Source organism: Hyperolius riggenbachi, chromosome 1 (genome assembly GCF_040937935.1).
Source record: "Hyperolius riggenbachi isolate aHypRig1 chromosome 1, aHypRig1.pri, whole genome shotgun sequence".
Classification (NCBI taxonomy): domain Eukaryota; kingdom Metazoa; phylum Chordata; class Amphibia; order Anura; family Hyperoliidae; genus Hyperolius; species Hyperolius riggenbachi.
Window position 1 is genome coordinate 491,825,734 of NC_090646.1, and position 25,511 is coordinate 491,851,244.

At 42.7% G+C, this 25,511-nt stretch overlaps 1 protein-coding gene across 1 annotated transcript in view; it reads right to left on the reverse strand.

The window, feature by feature from the left end:
• Positions 1 to 1,772: 1,772 nt before the first annotated feature.
• Positions 1,773 to 25,511, reverse strand: part of HIC2 (HIC ZBTB transcriptional repressor 2) — a 67,304-nt gene continuing 43,565 nt past the window's right edge. Inside the window, exon 2 of the mRNA XM_068271565.1 lies at positions 1,773 to 6,812. Coding sequence (XP_068127666.1) covers positions 5,156 to 6,784 — 1,629 coding nt within the window. The 5' untranslated portion in view covers positions 6,785 to 6,812 and the 3' untranslated portion in view covers positions 1,773 to 5,155. The remainder of the gene's footprint in view (positions 6,813 to 25,511) is intronic.

Here is a 25,511-nt window from a genome sequence, read left to right on the forward strand (position 1 = left end):
GACTTCCAAACATGAAAGCAATGAGGTCACTAATTACCCATAGAAAATATGGAATTAGTTTTGGCTGGTCTGTTGCTGAGGTCTGAAACTGTAAAGAGTTATGTAAACAATGAGATAAATATAAATAGTCCATTTTTTTAGTTTTTTTTTCTCTTTTTTTGAGCCCAGTTGGTTTCTTCAAAATGTGCTTTGGTTTAAAAAATAGTTTATGGATTTGGGTAGAAGCTATTTTTTCCTTTTCATTTTTCAGCTTTATAATACATCCTTGTTTATTGTTTACAAGTTTAAAAAATGGTTTCCTGTTACTTCCGAAAACAAAACAAAAAATCCGGAACTCAGCATGTATTTTCGCATTGTCTACCATTTCTTACAATGTGAAGTTGCTGTGTTTTTGTTTTATTAACCACCTACAGAGTTCTCATATGCAGAATATAGCCCCTGCCCCTCCCATCCCGCCACCCAGGTCCCCAAACTCTTAAAAGTTGCTTTTATATGAAACTAGTGTTTTGCTTTTTTTTTTCATAAAATACAGAAAAAATGTTAGATACAATACTATGTCATAGAAATGTGGCTGAAAGTTTGGTGCCCGGAGGTAGCCAGTCCCTGAAGTTTGAGAAATATTGTCAATGTTGTCACAGTTTGGAAATGCATTCCATCAATTCATTTCTGTAGTACATAAACCTACACAGCTAACAAAAAAAACAAACAAACAAAAAGAAAAAAAAGGTACAATGCTCAACTATACACAGACTTTGTGTCGACATTAAGTGCTGAGAAAAAAAAATATACACAAAAAAATTGTTTGTCAAAAGCAAAAATTTCTGGGAGTCAAGATATTCATTTTCACGTGTATGGGATGGGTAAAGGTGCGGCTTGCAGTCGTGTTGCTGGTGGACTGCAAATTAGGTTATTCCTTTTATTTTGTTTAATAAAACTGAACAATCAAGAAAAATACAGTTTTTGGTTTTGAAAAAACTATGATAAAATCTCCCTCAATCATAGCTAGCGTATTGGTTTTAAACGATTTTGCTCTAAAGCATTTACAGCTGCCCGAGAGGCAAACTGCTGCCTCTTAGAGTCCACTATGTTATAGTAGATGATCAAATTTAGGGACATATAGGGAGTACCTTATTCAGTATTATTTAAACATTTTAATTACAAAAACAATTTGGTTTCTTGATTCCTTTGTTGGGTCACTGGAGGGTACATTCAACAGAAAGTGTGATATTCAGCTCTATTTTAAAGTCATGTAGGAATGACGGAATATCTGTTAAGGAGCAACTTATTTCTCCAAATTGCAAACCTTCTGTTTCCACTTAAAGGACGTACGAGGTGAAAAAAACGGAAATAAAGGACAATACCTGTGTGTATTGTTCTATGGAGGACACCATCCGCACCCTCCCTTCCATTCCGCTCAGTTTCTGTAACTGTATTCAGACCCAGGCCGCATCCCGACCCCATGCCACGTGTCGTGCTAGCTTTCCCCACACAAGATGGCCGCGGATGCGCAGCTTTAGTGCCTCATCCAGCCCCGTTCTTGCTCCGCCTGTGGGATGTCACGTGGCTGGAAAAGGCACTAAAGCTGCGCTTCCGCACTCGTATCTATGCGGACTGCACAGCTGCGGCAATTCTGGCGGCCATCTTATGTGGGAAAATCTAGCACAACCCGTAGTGTGGGGTCAGGATGCGGCCTGGGTCTCAATACAGTTATAGAAATTGCACGGAATGGAAGGGAACACCAATACATACAGGTATTGATCGTTATTTCCGTTTTTCCCCTCGTAAGTCCTTTAAGTAGAAACACTTTTAAAAAGTTCAGTCCTATAACTAGGCAAGATAAGTATTTGAGAGTTTGACAGACTCTGTGTGATCTTTTGTTACAACGTACCATTGGTTAGTGATGGTCCTGTCCACAGGGTATCATTCTCTGCAAAATTGCCTGTGTGCTCCCCTAAAATTAAGGCTGCTTACACACTAAGACGTTACAGGCGCACGTTAGTGCGCCTGTAACGTTCCCCCAACGCACAGCAATGTAACACAAGTGGGCTGTTCACACAGCCCACGTTGCGTTACATGTAACGCTGCACGTTGTTCGGAAAGTGCAGCATGCTACGGCGTTAGAGCGGCTATAGCCGCGTTAGACTGTTTGCACATGCGCAGTGGGGGGGTGAGAGGAGGCGGGGAGATGCTGCTACAGTAGCCGCGCACATGGCTACTTAATATTCACTGCACTGGCGGCCGCTGATTGGCCGGAGGGACCACGTGATGCGGATTTCTGTTGTAAATAATAAACAGGTATGAATTACCCAAGGTTCTAAGATTATTAGGGAGTTTGCTATGGGGCTTAGACATTCCATTGTTATATAAGGCCATGTTCACAGTACCTGTGACAACAGCAACGCAACAGATCGGAACAGCAGAGCCACATGTTATGCTCGCATTGCGTCGGGTACAGTGAAACATACAGTCAATGAAAAGTATACTTCACTTCTATTGTTAATGCACACGTTTTATCAGTGATGCACTGCTTGCAGCCACACTGTGAATGTCACATAGGTGGTGCATTGCAGAGCAGTAAACCGTGTTACAAAGCTGCCGTTTCACTTCACCACTGTGAACGTGACCTTAGGAGGTTTATGGGCTAAGGCAGTAGGAGAGACCTTTAGCTGACACATGACTGCTATTTTACAGATGAGTGTAAGGTGATTTTAAACTTTTTTTTTTATCACACATGCAAGAGTTAAATATTTATGATTAGGGCTATACCTGGAGTCCCAGTTTACATGGCCAAGTTTAGCCAGTCTTATACAAGAATTATACATACGTAGTCCCAACACAGAGGTCATTAGCCCCTAAAGCCTCCAAGATGGACGTGACCGGATGTGGATTGGGTCCCAATTCCTGGGGTGACATCACTTGGCCGAGGCTGTACAAACGCAGTTCCATTGCAATGGGAGGGGGAATGCATGAAAGGTAAAGCAAATCTGCATGATTAGATCAACTACACAAGGCCAATATACAGATATCCCAGCAAGGAATGAGGGCGTCACATAAACCAATGAAGATAACCAAGAGTAATTATGGCCACGTTAACTCTAGTTGACATAGCCCATTACTGGCACATCAGGGAAGCTCACTATACTTTCAAACCTCATTTAAATATATTTTCCATTTTAATATATTAGCTTGTGTCATAGGACTGAACTTTTTGTATAGCATAAAAAAAGGACAGGTAATTATCTGCAGCTTAATCTGACTCACTTATTTAGGTTCTTTAGTTTAATATTTTTGGTCTTAAAATAAAAAAAATAAAAATAAAAATGTAAACGCTGAAAACTCTGGCATTGCCATTGTCACGTTGGATATTTGGAAAGCTGTGATTCTGAAATGCTTCTAACAACTGCTGGCCATCATTTACACGTGATATTAGGAGGCCAAATAATCACAGTTGCCAGATAATCCCAGACCTCCACTGCAAGACGTTGGTTCTACATTGGGGAAGGTTTTGGTAATTATTTTGGTATATTTCGGATTGTATTTCTTTGGATACCGTTCATTTTTGGATCGATTTTGTAGCCGTAACACGTAGAGTATGGCAAATTCCTGACAGTCTTCTGTCGTGAATGCTTCCCATTTAATTTAAATGTTCTAACTTTATACATTTACTTACATGAAAGGAAAAAAAAAAATCTATGCAGAAGCTTCTTAGTACAAGCATCTCATTTGTCAAGAGTTCAAGAGGTAGCAAATATGACCAGTCCATCGCATCCTTCCACCTTACATGTAGCTACAACACAGCCAAAACAGGCTGACACACGCACACATACATACACACAGGAGTACCTAGTAGGTGACAAGTCACCATAAACAGCAACATAGTTAGAAATTTCTTTCCTAACAGATAGGCTACAACTGAAAGCCAGTCTGGCAGTAAAGAGTATATTATTTTCCTATATTTTGGAGGTGTGTAGGGTGGAGATAATGGCAACCTCCTATGAATTAACACTTTTTGGGTCATATTAGTGGGACATTGTGCATTGTAACAAAGCACTGGGTGCCCTCGGTAGGCCAGAAAAGAGTTACGATGTGTCTGTTCCTGAGCTCATTTTCTTTTTTTTACACGAGAAGCTCAATAAAATGTAAAACTTGAGTAGTGAAAAGAAAAAATCCTAACCCATCACCCCAAAATATTAACCCTAAACTTCCAGTTCAAAAATTCACAGATTCAAAATGTTATTCAGACAGTCTCCCACAGCCCAGCACTGAGACAAGTACCTATTACTGACAGAAACAATAGAGGGAGGCAAAACAAAGAAGAAAGGACCTCCCTCCCACTGGCTCACATGGGTGCAACTGTTGGGCAATGTTAGTTTCCAGTCTATGGAAAAAGGGCTTTCAGAAATAAGAAAGATACCAAGAGGGAACATGCAAAGAATTCACAGCCACGGGATACCAAGAGCCCCAGAAAAAGTGCCAGCCCTCCTTCAGCCATCTACTCATGGGTGTAAGAAAGGGGCAACTTGGCAGGAACCTATCCAGATGCCCATAGTGGTAAACCAGGAGAGGGAGTTGTGAGGTTTTCTTGGTTTTCATTCATGGATACAACTAGGAGGCCAGCACCTCTTAAGGCTGGACTGATGTAGGCAGGGTCAGGATGTAGAAAGGAGTGACCATCACAGGATGCTTTATAACATGCCTCCAGTAATACTTCACCAAATGCCCCCTACGCCAAAACACCTTCACATCCAATGTGATCCTGGCTGCTAAATTACCAGGATGGTAACGCTCACAAGAGAAAGTGGTAAATCTGTGAGCATCACAACAGCCAATCCTTGGCAAGAGGGTCTTTTGAAGTCTTTGTACAGGTGCTGATGATGCAGAGCTGAAAAGTAACAAGGATGTAATTTACTCTTCATTGAACAAACTGGAGATGACATAGTTGGCTTTCTCTGTACCATAAGTTGAAATGCTGTCATCATTCATTACACGTTAAAGCTCAAGTGAGGCATTAAACCCCGTTTCTACCATCGCTGATACAACCTAACTGGAAAACAGGTACCCTTAAAGCAGCAAGTCATCAGGAAGGTAAATTGGTTTGTGTGTGTTTGTGTGCACAAGAGAAGCACATTCTTAGGATGTCGTAAGAGTCTTTGGTTTATGATGGGGAGGTGTGCATACGCAGGTGGCTAATCAGATTGCGCTGCTGGGTAAACTTTCCCCCGCAGAGCTGACATTCATAGGGCTTTTCCCCTGAGTGGACACGCATGTGCTCGGTCAGTCGATATTGCCTGGTAAAGCGCATTCCACACTCGTCACAAGCAAATGGTTTGAGGCCTAAGTGACTTCTCATATGACGGGTCATGGTTCCTCGCTGTGTGAACATTTTGCCACAGATGTTACAGGGGAAAGGACGGGTCAGCCAGTGAGTTTTCTCATGTTGCCGTAGAGTGGCTGGATCTTTGTAGCTTCTCTCACACACAGAGCACTTGAATGGCCGTGATTCATTTGGAAAGGTAGTGTTGGGAGTGGAGAGATCCTCTGCTTCCTCTTTGCAGTAGGAATCTTCCTCTTTGATATATAGCTCCTCTTCGGTGTGCGTTTCCACGTGGGCATTCAGTTGCTCTGAATTAGGAAATCCCTTTCCACAAGGGATACAAACATATAGGTTGTCTCCAAATGGCACAGTCTCAAAACCATCTTGTCGGTAAACATAGTTGGCACTAGGATGTTCACTCTCATTCTCACTATGCCCACTCTCTTCACTGTTATCTTTGCCATTTTCCACTTCCTCTTTACACTGGAAACTCTGTTCTGAAGCATAGCCTCCTCCTGAATGTCGTTCCTTTGACATAGGCCCAACAATAACTCCATTGGGTATAGGCTCTCCTCCTCCCTCTGGAGACATTTCCCCTTCTTTCCTGTCCCACTCCTTTTTACGGGAACAGTGGCGAAGGATTTTCTTTGGCCCGGATTCTGAGTGGTTTTCCTCCACTTCCATTGGTTCACTGTCTCTTTTTAGGAGGGCGGATTCTTCGTATGAGGCACTGTTGGCTACAGATGCTGAGGCAGATTGGGGAGAACCTGCATGACTATCTGTTTGTACATTCTCTTCTTGTGCAGGTAGGGACGGGCTTTTCTTGGAAAGATCAAGGCCTAACTCATGGTCACTCCCATTAATGCTATTATGGAGGCTGTTGTTGCTCCCTGTACCTCGATTTAAAGCGTGGCTATTTTCCTGGTTAGAGTTGTTAATGAACACATCTTCCTCTTGCCCTGCAGTACTAGAGAGCTCATTTGAATTAGAGCCCTTGTCATCTGAGGAACCAGAGAATCGCATATGGGCAAGTGAGGGAGCAGAAAGCCTGTGACTTCTTCCAACCCGGCCTAAGCTGGGTAAGCCAAGTTTTCCAACAAATGGCTTCCCTGCACGCTTGAGCTTCTTCCTGCAAAGTGTTGCCAAGTCATGGAGCTGGAGGTAGCTTGCTGCAGTGAGGAGAGCATTGAAGTTCTGCTCTCCTGGCTGGTCAGATGTTAAGAGTTTACCAGTGTAGATAAAGTCTAAAATCTGACGGAAAATGGCTGGATTTACCATATCCGTATCCAGATTGATCAGGTTGTCATGCAGAACAAGAGACTTAAAGTACATGCTGCTGGCGGCAAGGATGTTCTTGTGAGCTCGAAACAGGGCATTTTCCACCACGATAATGACGTCACACAGGAAACCTTTGGCTCGTTGCTGATTCAGCTGAAACAGCAGTTGTTTGGCATGGTTTGGCAGATCCATTTCCTCCTTTTCATTCAGTATGCTCTGCCTAAGGAAACAAACAAACAAAAAATTAAATTGACATGGAGTAGACCATCGCAAGCGGTCATTAAAAGATTAAACAGTGTTGGTGTACTATTTAAAATACCAGACTTTAACCAATAAGGCAAATCTACCCTTATTACTGGGTTTAAAATAAAAGTTTGCCTCTGGCATTGTTTACATTAGAAAAAAAAGCCTTTAAAAAGATAGAAATACTCAAATCAAAAAACTGTATATACAGTGGATAAAGACTTTTTTTACAATGGGGTTCACTACACGTTAGGCCTGGGACCCACTAGCAGAGCTTTTCTAAGTGGTCGTGATTTGAAAAGCTCTAGCCAATGTAATGCTATGTGCTCGGGATGTGATTTTTCTAAAAAAAAAAAAAAAAAAAAAAAAAGTTTTACAAATCGCAAGCGCTTAGAAAAGTGCTGCCAGTGGGTTCCAAGCCTTAGATTGTTTCAGTATATGTGCATTACAGGAACATATTGTACATACTTGGGTTGACATGCATGTGTCTTAAAAGGGAAGTAAAAGATGCAAATATATTTCCCTATTGATCAAAGCTCTATCTTAGGACATCTTAAAGGGAACCTTAACGGAGAGGGATATGGATGTTTTCTTTTAATCAATACCAGTTGCTTGGCAGTCCTACTGATCTATTTGGCTGCAGTAATGATTGAATCACACACCTGAAACAAGCATGCAGCTAATCCAGTCTGACTTCAGTCAGAGCACCTGATCTGCATGCTTGTTGAGGGGATGTGGCTAAAAGTATTATGCTAGGCATACGCCTGATAAGGACTGGAAATGCCGTGTATGCCCAGCATTAGAGACACAGGATCAGCAGGAGAGTCAGGCAACTGGTATTTTAAAAGGAAAAATACATATCCTTCTCAGTTTAGGTTCCCTTTAAAGTGGACCTATATTGCCTGTATCAACAGTAAAGTCTATACAGTGGCTAGGGTTATTTATTGGATTTATACATGCCAACATACTACGCAGCGCTGTACAATACACAGGATAGGGTTGGTCGGAAATGCAGGTTTCCGATTCAGGAAAAAAAAAAATCACTTTTAAAAAGTGACTTTCCGATTCAGCGGAAATCAGATTTTCCAATTCAAGCACATTTACAAAGAATATTAATTTTGTCGGTCAATAAATGTTAGTCAAGTATAGAAATAAAAAAATTGCGGAATCCGCTATTTTTTGCAGCCATACGCCATCATGCAGAAACCTCATTTCCGTTTGGCAACCACGGTAAACTACATTCTCTGATCAGTCCAATACTTTTGAAATCCTATGATTTGCCTAAAATCCAATTTCCGCTGAAAAATTTAGCATTCTCTGATTGGTCCAATGCTTCAGAGTTCTGTGATAGAGCTAAAATTTCAGAGTTATGGTAATCACACAGAAATACCGATTTACGCATGCCGATTTCCACTGCGGTAAGCCCATTTCCGATCGGAAACCGGCATTCCATGGAAATGTTCTGACCATCCCAACAGCGGGCCCTGATGCACATGCGTAGGGGGATTGTTGTCAGCTTGTGCAGTTGTTGAAAGACACCCTGGAGGGTCCATGGGACTCATAATTTCAACAGTGTGTTTGAAATCCCCCCCAAGTCCCTGTCTCCCTGAAGCCGAGACAGTCACCTCTTATGGGAGGTCTTCAGTATCACAGTGAAGATGCATCCTAAAATCATAAAATTTGAGCCACGATCTCTGCAACAATAGCTCCTACAAAAGCAAAGCTGTGGTATTGCCATAGCAAATTCCAGAGTCCTAACTGGTTCATATGTGATATGTGAATAAGCACTGCTGGAGCTCTGCAATTTGATACAGAAGTGGCCAGGGCTGACACCTCCCAACCCTCTATATTTGGAATTTGTATTAGGCATGGTTGGGGAGATATGCAGCATCATATATAATGGAGGTGTGGATTGTTCTGGGCATGTCCAAAAACTGGAACACTTTAAAGAAGGACTGTTATGCACCATTTAAAACTGAACTAAATCACATATCAAAATACAGCTTTCTACAAGCAGATAAACTTTGTGGTGAAACAGTGGTGACTTATGGGATACTCCATCATCTTGCAGCCACTTGCATAGGGGAAGATTCAGTTACAAAATGAAGTTTGGCTCACATTATGATCAGCCAGTTATGGCCGTCGATGATGCAGGTTTTTAGAAACTATATGGGAGTTAGCAACAAGCAATCCCTACTTCTGAAAGCAACTACAGTATCACACAGATTGTCCAGCATGTTGGAAGATCTTTATGTGATGGAATGTTTCTGTCCTCAGTGTATGAATAATGATTAAAACCATAGTTCAGCTCATGTTTGTGGTGTATAATTTGTGAAACAAGTAAGTTGCAATGCAGAAAGTTTTGTTCATGGAGCGTAAACAAATTTTGTATTGTTAATTCTGTATTACAGGCTGGCTGGATTTGCAAAAGATGTCTTTCTGTGCCAATCCCAACAGAAGGTGCAGGATTATGCTCATTTTCAAAGCTTGAAAATAGTCCAGTCTAATCCCACCTGTGCATCAACAGATTGGTCCATTTGCAAGTTGTATACATTTGCATAGCAACTGTTCATGATCCTGCATCAGTTTGCAGTAATTGTTTTCCACCATCAGTGTTTAATCTAATTGCGTGCAGATTACAAAATGCTAAGGCATACAAATCTGATTAAAAAAATTGCACGAAAAGGTTTCCACTGGTGTGATACGAGTGCAACTTTAGCATGCAAATCAGATGTTTCTGACAAAAAAAAAAATCTGACTAGATTAGCTGCATGCTTGTTTCAGGGTTGGGACTCAGATACTGATGACAGAATGAACTGCAGGACTGCCAGCAACTGGAATTGTTTAAAAAGGAAATACTGTAAATATAGAAGCCACCATATGCCTCTTTTCAGGTTACCTCTTGTCTCCAGATACAGCTATACACCTTACATAGTACCTGCTCTACTGACAGTATTCTCCTCTCTAGTTATCTCCTTTCCAGTCTCCCACAAAATACTTTTTTAGATTTTCCCTTTTTTCTGGAACGCCCTCCAGTAGTTTGTCAGTCACCTACACTTACTATCAAGTCACCTCTTCGGGTGTATAGTCTTACCTAAAATGCTTAATTAGCCACCGACCAACACCTTGTACACAGCTCCTACTACCGGTTTTATCCCGTAACTCCTTAGATTGTGAGATCATTTGGGCAGAGTTCTATTTCCCCTTATGTGTCATTATTGCTGTGTAAAGTGGTAATTTTTCACTTCCATGTACAAGGCATTTATCGACCTGTTCAATTGTCTTCTATCTGTAATCCATTGTCTTGCCAGTCTATATTTTATATTCTTCGTTGTACAACGCCATGGACAAGGCTGGCGCTGTAGAGATCCTGAAGAATACATTAATAATAAAACATGAAATTTGTGTAATGGCACAGCCAACCACCACCATCATAGCTGGATTACCTGCCAGGGTAAAAGCACAGATGGGAGGGGTGAGAGGAAACAGAGACATGAATGGGGGGGGGGGGGGGGGGAAGCCAAGTGGGGGGCTCTTTGACCCAAAGTGAAGGTGCTAGAAACAACCAAATTAAAGGACAACTATTGTGAAACACTGTCAAATTTAAAATATGCACATATAAATATACATTTCTACCAGCGTAAAATGCACTGTAAATAACTTTTTCCTATTTCGCTTCCACATTCAGTAGGTTGTAAAGAAATCTGACCGATTTTGGACTAAACCAATAGACAGTCTTCATGGGAGATTCTCAGGGATTTCTTGAATTTCAAAAGAACTTACTAAACTCAGTCCAACTGCCAAAATAATTACAGGGAGCGCTGTTAAAAATAAAGAAATACTGAGAATCCCCATGAGGAAATGAACTAGTCTAAAACCTGCCAGATTTTTACAACTTACTGCTAGAGAGAGCAACATAGAAGAAAATTTATAGTGCCCTTAACTCTGGGAGAAATGTACATTTATATGTAGCCAGTCTGTCCAGTCCAGACTATATGATAAATATTCTAAAAGTTGGGTTACATTGAAACAAGTTGCATTAATTCCTATCGTGGTCCTGTCTTAAGACAATTGTATAGGACGATCCATTTCCGCCAATCCAGTATTTTCCTTTATACCTTGGAGTGGATTGTTGAAACAATTACATAATGGATAATCCCGTGTTGCCACTTCCTCCAACATTGGGCACTGTACAGTAATCTTGGCTTGGAAAGGTAAAATGTCCACATAGAAAAAAAAGCTTAATAAGCAGGCAGAGAAAATCAGGTGCTCTATCAAAATGTACCTCGCAACACCTAATCACAAGCTGCAGCTTTATAGGTCTTCCCCAGATGGAAGTCAATGAAAAGCTACTATCACAACACATTTACCCTTTCAAGGCACATCATTAGCTAAAAAGAAGGTCTAACCCTTGAGAATACTCTTGTGACAAGGAATGAAAAACATTTCTGTCATGGTCATACCTGGCTAAAGATACACTGCAGAGCCACGTTCACAGATGCTCTATGTGTAGATGTAACACAGTCAGTCTTATTTCAGATATTGAGCCTTTGCAACTCTCAATAAAAGCCACATTTTTCCTTATATGATCCTTCATGCACTTAGTCAATATGCTCCCTGTCTGTTCAAAATGTGTTTTGGTCTTGAATCCTGTGAGCTGTACTCAACGGCTTCTATTGCAAATGTGTTCTGCATTATTACCAGCAATACCACAAATGAGAAGAAGGGGGGGGGGGGAGAAAAAAAAGAAAAAAAAGAGAAAAAAAAAAAAAAAAAAGTACAGCGCTTTATGCTTCAAAACCAAAAGGCTCGACACAAGTCAGGAATGCATGAATGCTGCTCAGGCTACAGCAAAATCTACCCAGAGTCAAGCAAAGTTCAGCTGACAAGGTTCTCAGTCAATTTAAACCATATGCAAAAGCTTGCCTGCGGGGCCCAACAAGATGGAGGAGTGGAGAGGGGAAACGTAGGAAGGGGCAGTGAAAGCAGATATATAAATGTAGAGGAGCAACTCAAGACAGAAAACACACTATGCTGAAAGAATCCGCATTTGGGAGATGTGAAACACATGATCAAAAGCACATTACCATGGTGAAATACTCAAAGATACAAAGCTGGTGGCACACACACACACACACACACACACACACACACACACACACACACACACACACACACACACACACACACACACACACACACACACACACACACACACACACACACACACACACAATAGAAGGGAGTATTAACTGAATGCTGGCATAATGGACCAGATTCATGACTGCAAACCCTATCATGTCAGCCGCCAGGTTATAGCCAGACAATCAGAGATTTATGGGAAGGGAATGCACTACTCACTGAACAGTCATTAAAAACCAACCAGTCAGCTGTTTACAAATGCTAAATCAAAATGAAGGAGGAACAATCCCAAAGAGGCTTGTTCTGCAAAACAACAAAAAGTTTAACACAAACAGGATAGCTTAAACTGTAACATAAAACTAAATCACTGTGCAGGATGCAGCGTTAACATTTCACATATGTCTTTGGCCCCATGGGGCTTACACTCTAACGTACACTTTAAGTTCAACCAGGTCAGTTAACCTATTGGGTACATTTTTTGGAAGGAAACCCGCCCAAAATGTCAAAATATTTTTATCCTGCGCAGATCGTGTCCCTCGTGGCCTGGATACTGCCGCAAACCCTGAGACATGCTGCTACATAAAAATGTCATACACATCTTCTATATTTTTGTTATTATTGAACATGCAGAATACCCATCCATCAAGCCCTATTGATAAACCTTCAGTTACACGTGGTTTATCAATCCAAAGGGTGATCAAGTTTGATGATTTTTTTTCAAATTGGTATTAAATATAAAAATTGCCCCCAGGTAGCTAAAGTAATAGGCTTTCAAAATACTGCATCATTCCAATATGCTCCACCTATTTTGCAGTGGAAAGCACAGTTCCTCTTGCTGCCAAGTACGGTTCCTCCCATCTCTGCATAGCTAGTGAGGTGGCTTCTCCAGCCTCCACCTCATTTGCCCTCAGGAAATTTGGGCACCATTTCAAATAACCAGCTTGCTCTCTGTATATAATGGTGTCCCCCTGAAAACTGTCTTTATAGTGCCACCTGTACAATGCCCCTGTATAAGGTTTCCCTAGTCTAGCGCCCCCCACACAGGGTATGTACTGGAGCATACTGCACAACTGCCCCCTTTCCACTGAGAAGCATCCAGGGGTAGACTAGAACCATAGTAACCCACTTTCAAACTTCATGGCTTCTTGACACGCAACCAGGAACTAAGCTCGTGGCATACTCCAATGTATACAATGCATAGTAAGAGGTGAAAGTAATCATAACTAGGGATCTGGAGACCCAACTAGTTGTCTTTTATTGAACTTAACTTTTATTCAACCCTGCAGTCAAATATTGAGTGTACATGTTGTCCAAAGGTGGCCACACACACACACAGGTTGATTTCCCATTCCATTACCAGCAGATTCTATCACCCTGATCGAATCTGCCAGAAAGCCATGCCCAGCAAGTCCGGTCGATTGTAGTTTCATGGATTTCTGTCATAAATCGATGAAAATCATCAATAGGATAAAAAGAAAATCTTCTAGGTAGTGTGGCAGCAGATTGACAGCCCATAGTGTTGCGCTTCATCGAGCTGTGCAATGCTGTGGTGACAGAGTTATGCCGGGCATACACGGCATAGATTATGCGCCGGATCGAGCAGCTGGCTCGATGCCGGTGCATCCCTGCTCGTCCGCGCGTGGATCGATCCCCGCTCGTTTCTCCCATTGTTCTCCCCGCCGGTATCGAGCGCAGTATCAATCCGGCGGGGTATCGGACAGGTTGGATCTTATCAATCGAGCCATTAGGCTCGACTGATAAGCCTCCCTCCTGTCTGTGTATGCCCAGCATTAGATCCATTTTCAACAGATTTCATTTCATGTTGAAATCTATTGACAGTCAATGCCTTATGTGTGTGATAGGACTAGATCCCTCTCTGATCGGATTCAGATCACATCTATATTTTTGCTACATTGGGCTTGATTCACTAAAGGGTGCTAACACAGTTAGCACACCTGAAAGGTTTGCACATGCAAACTAGGGTTCCAAGTAGCTTGCATGGCAAAGCTGTTACTGTTCGCGTGCTATTTTAGCGCGCGTAAAGTTTTACGCGCACTACTTCGCATGCAAAATCAGCTGCTTCGCGTGCAGAGTATGCTTATCACACTACTTAGCACGCGAAGCAGCTGATTTTGCACGCAAAGTAGTGCACATAAATCTTTATGCGCGCTAAACTTACGCGTGCAAACTTACGCATTAGCGCCTGAAGAGGCAGTTTGCATGTGATAAGCGGCTTTTCATTGGCATGCTAACACTTAGCCCGCTTTTGTGAATCAAGCCCATTGGGTGGCAATCTACAAGTTTATGGCCACCTTAACCTGTCCAATTGATTTTTCTTACACCAACATACACTATCAATTGGAATTTAGATCAGTTTAACCATCAATATCGGATATAACTGTTAACCTCTGAGCCAACGTGCACCACTCAATATTCTGTCAGATGTCAGCTGACATCTAATGGAACATTAATCTGACCACTACCCCCACTAGTTTTGTACTATTCTGTGCAGTGCAAGGCTACCGGAAACATCACTCAAATGAAGCCACTGCCCGCTACTCCCCTGGGTTACACACAAATGGATAGTTTGATTGTAATATACACATCAGATATGCCCCTAGTCTTAACAGATTCTCTTTAGATTTCATGCATTTAGTGAATCTAAAATGTCTTCTATTAAAATATCTGATTGAATGGTGACTTTGAATCTGCATCTGTTCCAACACACCACAATTGGCTGGTTCAGGCAATCTTTCCTGTGCCTCTGAGCAGCTTTATTTCCATGGACAGCTTAACCCCACTACAGGACTTGTGTTGCAGAGCACTGCCCAGATGCTTGCAGTAAAATGCTGGAGTAAAGAAAAAGTACACTTTGTATTAGGACATAATGCAAACAGTGAAAGCCCATGAAGTGGTTACAGCACGGGACAGCCTAGTATCGTGTCCATCACCTAGCTGGCTAATCCCTCAGAAGAAGCTGTTGGGTCCGCCTTCAAAAGTTCAATGCAAAGTAGCGTGCATTTACGCAATATATCAACAGAATATTGGGCTGCATTTTGTACTTCTCCACTAATAAAGCCCAATAGGCTGTCTCTGCCATATGCTCCATTGTTGCGTTCTTCCTATTCAGGAGCTGCCTCCCATTTTGCTTGTACAAGGTAGAGGGGCAAGCATCCCCTCCCTTCTCTCCACTCTCCTGTTTTAGGAGGGGGCATAGATTTGAAAGGCAAGGGCTCATTTGTAAATGAAGGAATTAAAAAAAAAAAAAAAAATATGTTCTGACACCTGATGGGATGCAGGCAAATAGAAAAAAAATTTAAGAAAAAAAATTTAAGAAAAAAAAAAAAACATCGCTACTCCTTTTCTTTTCCTCCCCCCCTCAGAGAGGCAGCTGGCACAGGCGGGCACTGAGTAGCAGGGAGAGTGGACAAAAGAGACCACACAGACTCTGGAAAATGTGTGTGCGTTAAAGTGCAGGCTGCCAGGCTCAGCAGGAGGTTGAGGAACGATCCTATAGCAGGACAGGCCCCTTTGAGGTACCACAAGTGCCTTTCTCCCAAAACTCAAAAAAAAAAAATCTTGAGTACCAGTACAGTAAGTATTTTTTAAATATCTGTTATTAATAAACTATATGAACTCTATTACTGTACAGACAAATAAAAACCTGACATCTATCCAAGTCATACCGATACCAGAACGAACAATAAAATGGCTTTCAAAATGGAGCAGCAGTAGCATTATTAGCTATACAAACCACACATTTATAGGATGATTTCATGAGTTCCAAGGGTAAACAAGAAAAAAAAAAAAAAAAGAAAAGCTAAACCGCTGTCATTAGAAAATGAATGATCCCCAGTGACAGTGCGATACATGAATGATGTCTAAACAGCAAAATGGCACATTTGAAAAGAACGACGGTACAAAGACTGTACACCAATCGGATCATTAACGGAAGAGCAACACTGAGGATCTGGAAGTGCATAGCTAGCCACAAACAAGGGCTCTGCCTGGAGCGATAATCATCATCCCATACATGTTTTCATCCAACATTTTCATCCGTAAAGATCTGCTAGGATGGATCAGTCTACATCAGGCATGTCAGAGTCCGGCCAGGGGGCCAAATGCGGCCCATCGAGCCATTTCTGGTGTTCCCGGAGCTCTCTACATTCGTAGGCCAGCTGCCGTAACATGCACCAATTAGATGCCACTGTGCTAACTGCACTGGGTATATGGGTTGTTGCCCATGGAAAGGTTTTGGCAAAATGCCATAGGCATAGTGTACCTATCAGAGGACATCTTGTTGGAAGATCTTGATCTGGATTAAAGAGTCTGAATTTTATTGGAGAGCTGTTTGCCTGGTCTATATACCGAAACGCTAGATCCACCTGTTGTCTGAGGTGGCAACCATCTGAGTACAGAGTCTGAAGAAGAGGAGCGCTGACATACATCATTTCACATTCTCATAGTGTACCTATCAGCAAAAATTGTATTTTATTTCACTAGTTCAGCCCCCTAACACTATCGAGATCGGCGATATGGCCTTTGGCCAAAAGTTTGGCCACCCCTGGTCTACATGGACGATAAGGCCCGGCTCACAATTGCGTTAAAGTGGAAAACTGATCCCTGAAAATGGATCTGATCACCGGTCAATCAGATCAGTCGCCACCCCGTTTCCGTTCCGCTGCTTCCGTTCAGTTTCTCCACATCCCCCAGACCCCCAAAGTGTATTTTTCTATTAAACTTCAGTTTTCTCATTGCGCCCAATGCAGCGCTTCCGTTTCAGTTCCGCTGGATTCAACAGTTTGAACAGACGGGGGTGAATGGATCCATAGGTTAACATTGGTTCCGTTCCCATCTGTTCCCTTCCAATCCGGGAACAGACCTCGTTTTACTCTAAAGCCTAGTACACACTAGCAATTTTGATAGGCCAATCATTGGTCAATTTTACCACTTACATGTAGTATGACCATTTACCTACATAATCAGCATAGAATAGAAAATCTGTTTGGCCCTCATACTACATGGAGGTGGTAAAATTGACCAATCATTGGCCAATCAAAATTGCTAGTGTGTACTAGCCTTAATGTGAAACTGGTTGTCAATCAGTACCTTGTCGCTTTATTATGACTTATTAATTAGCCTTCCTCCATTAACCTTTTCTACCCAATTTCTACCATTAATATACTTACATTATTTTCTCAGTTCAAAGTGAAAAAAAGTACACTCTGTAGCAAACACCCACGGTCATTTCAGAATCAAATATCATCATAAATTGTGACAGGAACATAATTTAAGTGTTGTGATACACTGGAGAATTGCCCAAATCCAACTTGTGGCTTTTATCTACAGTAGCACTTTATTTTTAAACATTAATCTTTCCCTCATTAATGTACATAGAAAAAATTATTATTGGGTGAAAATGCCATCCAGTGAAAGTCTAGTTTGCCTTGGAAAAAAAATAAATGAAAATATATTATATAGATATATAGATAGACAGACAGATAGATCTCTAAGATGGATACTTACCCAAGAAGAGGGAAGCCTCTGGATCCTCTAGATTAGTGTTCCCCAACCCTGTCTTTAAGGCCCACCCATAGTGCATGTTTTGTGGAAACCCACACAGGTAGTTAATCAGCTCTGCTGAGACGCCAATTACCCCACCTGTGAATGTTTGTGGTTTCCTGCAAAACATGTACTATTGGTAGGCCTTGAGGACAGGGTTAGGGAGCTGATGCTTCCCACGTCCTCTTCCAAAACACCGCCCCTGCCGAGAACCCTATGATAATCTGTGGCCACTCTACTCTTCGTACACGAGCTGCTCTGCGCAACTGTGCTAGCGCAGCCTTACTCACACACGTACAGTACAGCCACTCTTGCACATGATGAAGAGCATAGCTGTAAACTGCCAGAGGGTAACAGGCAGCGGTGATGGCCCCGAGGAGGATGTAGGAAGCAGCTATGAGGACATGGGAAGCCTCTGGAGTATTCAGAGTCCTCCCTCTTAGGCAAGAACCAACGATTTATTTTGAAACTGCCTCAGGTTTGTTGTAATGCTCTTTTTATGGTGATTACAATATAGACAAATACATGCAACTTGAAAATTACCCAGTCTAATGAAGCAGCTGCTGCACTGGACCATTTCTAGCAGCATACATTTCAATACAAAAATTTCTTGTATTAATTGTAATACTCTTATTTACCTGTAAAGGCTATTTAGATTACCCAATTGGGGCAAAAAAAATGTAAGACTGGATACAGACAATAGCCAAGGGTGACAAAAAGTAATGTGAAAAAAATATTCTGCTGCCAGTGGCGTGAGGCAAAGCTTCCAAGAGACTGGAGGTGGCGGGACGACTTCAGAGGTGTGTGTCACAGCACAGGAAGAAACACCGAAGACCTAACATCGGCTCTAGAAGAGCAAACAACTGTTGCTAGGAGGAGATGGTGAATTTCATTCTTGTAATGCTTGAGAACACCATGCCAAAAGAGGTGGAGTCTAGACCAGGCATGGGTAAACTCGGCCCTCCAGCTGTTGTGGAACTACAAGTCCCACAATGCATTTGCCTTTATGAGTTATGACTGTGGCTGTCAGGCTCCTGCAATGCATTGTGGGACTTGTAGTTCCAGATGGAGGGCCAAGTTTGCCCATGCCTGGTCTAGACACACACACACACACACGGAAATTGCAAGTTGCCACCATACACACTGGAAAAGCACCAGTAAGAAATGAGGCAGAGTTGGGCTGCATGCACTCTCTGTGCTCCCATAGTTCCATCTAGTTGTTTACACTTCAGAAGGAACAGAGACAGTCTATTCACATGATTTTGTTACAGCCCTCTATTCTATGTATATAAATACCATACAATACACCCCCTGTATTAAGTTCCCATGGCACTTCCTGCAAATTAGATCTGTGTAACTAGTGAAGTTCAGTATTGCCTTCTTGAAGGCAAACTCGCATTTCGTTTCGCTGTGCTACTGGCATGAAGAGACAGCCAGTGAGAGGCTGATTATCCAGCTTATACACACAGATGGATTGCAAAGTGAATGCAGCTTGGAACAGGACCAATAAAAGTTGTCAGGAAGGTCATTTGACTGGCCCAATTCCAAACTGCAGTTTGCATTAAATTTGCATGCATGCAAATCGTATCGCACTTGTGTGTACCTACGGCAGAAGATGGATAGGGGAACAATCGTTATTCAGATCGTGAGTCACTGGTAGTTCCCTGATCCATCCTCTGTCGTCTTCTTGTGGATACATAGCCAAGCTTGGTTATCCCCTTACCCCTCCCACTGGAAGTTACTCCATCGTGTGCCTCCCTTCCATATTAACACAAGACTGCACATCACTTCCTGTATTCTGCAGGTGTCCCCATTCATTGTGCATGTGTAAGCGCCTTTAGGTTATAGGGTTAAGCTAGGTACAAACTTTAAATTGTTGCCCAGAAATAAAACTCTAGGAACACTCTTGTACAGACATGCTGCTCAGCAGCCTTTTCTGTTCTATGAACAGGAGGTGGGGTACGACGAAGTTGAGACGAGGAGGAGGTATCCCAGTGCATGAACTGCAATAGAGGTTTTAGTAAGTACATAAGGGATCACTAGTGTGAGTACAGGGTTTCCCCAACAAGATCATTACAGTCCCAAACGATCTTTCCAACTGATAAAAATTTTGTGCAATACCTTCAATTCAAGCATTTAGGTCAGTACTAGGTACCACTTATAGACTTAAATTAAGCTTTGCATGGACTTTATATATACACCAAATTTGTTGTCTGAAATAATCTTTAGAGATCCTTTCAAGCAGCAGTTTTGGATTGATTGCTGAACAGATATGCTATTAAGCTTCCGGGTGAGTAGCATGTACTATATACCCTATTGAAAGAGGAGGGGGCAGATGCACAAGCAGCACCATGCTGGGGGAACCTTAAAGGAAGTTTGTGCAAAACAAAAGCAAAGCAACATCAGGCAAAGCAATCCCTCCAGACAAATCATTTAAGAGGAGGCCAGTGACACTGACACGTGTGCATACTTCAGATGTTCCTCAGCTGAAATAAATCATTCTCATTGCTTCAGCCACAATTCCAAAGTTGCAGCTTTAGGTCTAGGGCTCAGTTGGAATTAGGAGAAGAAGAATGAAAGCCAAGTATAAACTGCATATAGATAAGACATCTGCAGACTTTACATAGTGGTCAGTTATGCAAGAGCATACAACCATTCCACCAGGCCAGCAGGTACAGAGGTTGAACAACCTAGGAAATCTCGATCAAAAAGAAAAGCTCTTGATTTTTCGGGGCAAGCGATCGGAATTACCGAATTGGTGAAACATTAGATCTTTTAATTGTATGGTGGATGGCCACCTCTAGGCTGTTGCACAAGGAGAGGAAATTCTTGGCTGTGGCTCCCTGAGGCTGTTGCACAAGGAGAGGGAAATACTGGCTGTGGTTGCACGGGCAATAGTTGGCATGTGAAGGCAGAGCTAGAAGTGGACGACACCGCAGTGGTAGAGCGAAAGAGAAGGGCAGGAGCAAAGTGTTTGCAGCTAATGGAAGACATGGAAATCAGCTTGGCAAGCCAAGGAGGAACACATCATGGACCCACTGGAAGGCAACGAGGAAATGACGTCACAGACCAATAACCAGTCATCCGGAAGTGATGCGGGGAGCTGCGAAGTCGAACAGATGCCAGGTTGAACACAGAGTCTCTAGCCTTGACTCTGCTAGGACAAAGTAGGTTTGAAAGGACAAAGTAGGTTTTGAAAGTCCATTGCTGGGAATCATAAGGCTTCTCCATAAGGGAGCATCATTAGGCAGAGGGAAAATAGTGTATGGCACATATGAAGGAGCAAAAAGACAACATTTAAACTGACAATAACCCATTAATTCTGGTTGATAGCATAGTTGGGCGGAGAAACCATTAGAGACAGTATTAAAGGGATACTGTAGGGGGGGGGGGGGGGGGGGGGGGTCGGGGGAAAATGAGCTGAACTTACCCGGGGCTTCTAATGGTCCCCCGCAGACATCCTGTGTTGGCGCAGCCACTCCCCAATGCTCCGGCCCCGCCTCCGGTTCACTTCTGGAATTTCTGACTTTAAAGTCAGAAAACCACTGCGCCTGCGTTGCAGTGTCCTCGCTCCTGCTGATGTCACCAGGAGTGTACTGCGCAGACAGACCATACTGGGCCTGCGCTGTGCGCTCTTGATGACATCAGCGGGATCGAGGACATGGCAACGCAGGCGCAGTGGTTTTCTGACTTTAAAGTCAGAAATTCCAGAAGTGAACCGGAGGTAGGGTCGGAGCATTGGAGAGTGGCTGCGCGGGCACAGGATGTCTGCGGAGGACCATTAGAAGCCCCGGGTAAATTCAGCTCATTTTCCCCCGACCCCCCTACAGTATCCCTTTAAGGTCATACATCAAGTGACTTGGCAGCCAATCGACCACCCAATTATAAAATCGGATGAAAAAAAAAAAAAAAAAAAAAAATCAGTCCTGCCAAGTGCATTACCGATTGACGATGCAACCAAATTCGGAACTGCAAAATGTCGGGCCATTGTGGCCGGTAATGGTGAGCAATAACTGGCTGAGTGACTAAACCCAATGCTGTCCACCCCCTAATGTTCCACCCCAACTTCCCGGACTCCAGAGCGCCATACACGACCTCTCCGTGTCAGACGCTGCCTCCAGGTGCTGTCCTTTGTTCACTCACGCGGCCAGTGTGGTTGCCAGTGTATATGTGGTTGCATGTGACTTCACACGCGCCTGCGTTACTCTGGCGACATGGGGTGTCCCGCGTGTGTAGGGACGGAGGAGCTCGGAGGCAAAGTGGGGGGGGGGGGGATATGAAACATTGGAGGGGACAGCGTTTTGCCAGCGGCGTCACAAGGCCAATTCCTGATCTTATTCAGCATTGCATTGATCAGGAATCAGCCTGAGGTGTATGGTCAGGCAACAGATCTCCAATCAGATTTAATGAGAGAGATCCGTCTCTCGGCCAATCTACCCATACATCTTCTGTATGGGCACCTTTGTGTTCAGAGACTGGTACAAGATATCATGGACTAATAGTTTTGTGTAAATTTTTTACAATTTTTTTTATGCATGCACTATTGCGATTTTTTTGAAGGGTTACCAGATAGCTAGGCAACTTGCATGAAAGCTGTGTAGAAGACAGTGTGCATGGTTTGCACCATGCTTATGAGGATTTAAAGGAAACCCCCTTTGTGTGTGATAATTTTAGTTCATACCAGAAAGTATTAAGGTAAAAAAAATGATATCCAGCACTCCTCAATTATATCAGAATTGAAATAAAATAAACTGGTACCAGCAGCTTGAGCTTCTGATCGCTTTTAAACTGTTGCAAACTTGTTAGAAAAAATAAAAAAAATATATAGCAAAACCTTGCTGTACTCAGGAATGTCGTCCTACACTTCAAAGTGAGAAAGTATGTGCTGGGGGGGGGCACTCATTAACTAAGGCCTGGTGCACACCAGAGGAGTTTTTCTGAGAGTTTTGAGTTTTTAAATCTGCTGCTAATGTTATCCTAGGTGTCTGTGCACACTGGAGCAATGTGGTTTTGTAAAAAATAACCATAGCATTACATTGGGAAGAGCTATTGAAACCTCTAAAAGCTCTTCCCAATGTAATGCTATGGGGTTTTTTACAAAACCTCATTGCTCCAGTGTGCACATACACATAGGATAACATTAGCTGCAGATTTAAAAACTCAAAACGCTCAGAAAAACTCCTCTGGTGTGCACCAGGCCATAGGCCCAGTGCACACCGAGCGGTTTTTGGAGCGATCCACCGGCCGCATCCGCCTGGAAAAATGCTTGGCTAATGTATTGCAATGGGATGGTGCACACCGGCGGTTTGAGGTTTTTGCCAAGCCGCAAACGCGCCTCCTGCTGCGCGTTTGCGGTTTGTTAAAAAACCTCAAACCGCCGGTGTGCACCACACATTGAAATACAATAGCAAAGCGTTTTCACTGGCTGATGCAGCTGGTGGATCGCATACAAAATCCGCTTGGTGTGCACCCGGCTAAATATCTGCTCTCAAAACCGCTAGCGTTTTGACGATCTGCTAGCGGTTTTGGTGTGCACTGGGCCTAAAGGTGCGTACACACATGCGACTATAGTCGTTGGTAACGATCGTTCCCCGATCTTTACCAACGACGATCGTTACAAAAAACGAACCACCGACTATTAAGGCAAACGACGAACGAGCCAAATCGCTACAAAAGAAAGTTCTGTCTCGGCGGATTTTTCCCAACGACGATCGTTTGCAAAAGTAGTACATCGTTGCAAACGGTCGTTCGTACTAGGCTTGACATGCGCATTTCACTATTTCTCTGTGAAACTTCTCATTTTTATGCGCAGGCGCAATAGTTGCTTTACGTGATGTAACGTTCGTTCTAACGATCAGATCGTTACACACATTTAAAAACTAACTTTACTCAGGTCGTTCTTTCATCAATTAAAAGCTCGTTCGTCGTTCTCAACGAACGATCGTTGTCGCATGTGTGTACGTAGCACTACTCCTAATTTATACACCACCAATAGACTTTGCACCAAATTCCCTGTGCATGGAAATGACCCCATTTCTCTTACTAATCCACTTCACAGACAATACTGCTTTAAAATATACCTTTCACAACTATAGTAATATGTTTAAAAAATTGACATTAACTGCATGTGTCCTTTATCGCAATAGGTGCATGTGCATATAGTTTCCCCCATTTATTACAGTGAAACTACTAAAGGACAAAAAAAAAAAAAAAAAAAAAAAAAAAAAGCATATTCTTCACATTAACATCATAATGTTAAACAGCTTAGAAAGTTTTTGGCATAGCGGCAATGTTTCACAGAGTCACTGGCAGGCACAGAAACACTAATATTCTGGCCATAAAGTAGTTAATCTCCATTCCAGACACACCCTGGCAGGAGAAGAGTCACAGACAGGAGGAGGAGGAGGGGGTAGTATTGCCCCAGGGCACAAGGTGTGCCTCTAACCTAGCAACATGGGCTCACAATGCAAGTGATTGGGATGGATATTCTATCAACATCTGAGGAAACAATACTCTGACTTTCCAGCTTGATAATTGAGCAATGGATAAAAGGTTGTGAAGGGCAGTTTATCTGCCTTCTACAGGGTACATAAAAGAAAGCAAACAGCCTGCTGGTGTACAAAAGAAAAAAAGTCTCAGATTAAACGCTACTGCCCACTAGCTCAGGCAAGTACTAAAACGTGGCACACCCGGCTGCAGAGATACAGATCTGACACCGGTAAACTCATCTTTCAACAGTCACAAGTCTCTAAAATTAAGAGACAGATTATGGTTAACTAAAACATACGCAAAATGTAACGTTTCACTAAAACTCGTGCTTCTGTGTTTGATCTCGTGCCCACAGCACAGGCATTCTTCTACGCTAATAGTTTACCCTTCATTTCTACACGCAAAGCAGAGACTGAAGTCCATCAGCATTCAAACGCTATAATCTAAAGGGCTGCAACACGCATTTAAAGGAGAATTGTACTGAGCACTATTTACATCTGAACCAGCCACATAACACAACTACAATACAGCTAGAATATCCACTACTGCAGCCTTTTAGAGATTCATAAAAATGATCAATTTCCACTTGAATTTTACACAGATTTTCATACAGAATGAAGAAAATTTATCAGAAACTGTGCAAGGGGACCTCCAATTTCCCTTGCACAACCACCCCTGCTTCCTCTAATGCCCTTCTAAAAAGATACATACACATGCTAGATCTTTATTATATGAAACAACCATTAACAACTATCTTGCAGTGACAGTTTAGGAACAATTGTAGTTACAGAAATATAAGTGCTATATGCTGGGAAGCCAGTCTAGTTAAACAGAAAAGGGTGGGGAAGGTAGTGAAGTAGCTACAGCGCCATGGGCCCCAGTGCAGATTTTATCCCTTCCTACCCAAGCACTGTATGTATGATAATCCCTTGATATTGATCACCGAAACTGGCCTTCCAAGAACAGTTAATGTGTGAGAGGAGTAAAGCCTCATACACTCGACTTAGCCGACAATCCGCCGGGCGGATCGTTCAGAAACAGCCTTATCAGTCCGCCGACAGACTGTACACACGCTGTACTGTCTGCTGAAAACCCGCCCAGCGGGAGGTGATGACAGACCCGTCGTTGCCTTTAGTACGGCGTGTGTACGAGCCTTTACACAGCGTGCAGCAAAATCCCCATAGCCCTAACATGGCAAAACAATAGGAATGCCAATTTGCATCAGCATGGGTGCTGAATCCATTTTGGAAACTGGCGTGGCAGCCCAGTCAAAATGCAGCTTTAACCAGTTCACCCCCAAGGGTTTTTACCCTAACGGACCAGAGCAATTTTCACCTGTCAGTGCTCCTCCCTTTTATTCCCTAATAACTTTATTACTACTTATCACAAGAAAATGATTTATACCCTTTTTTCGCCACCAATTAGGGCCCGTACTCACCTGAGCGGGAATCGCGGGATTCCCGCTCATGGCAAACCGCTAGCG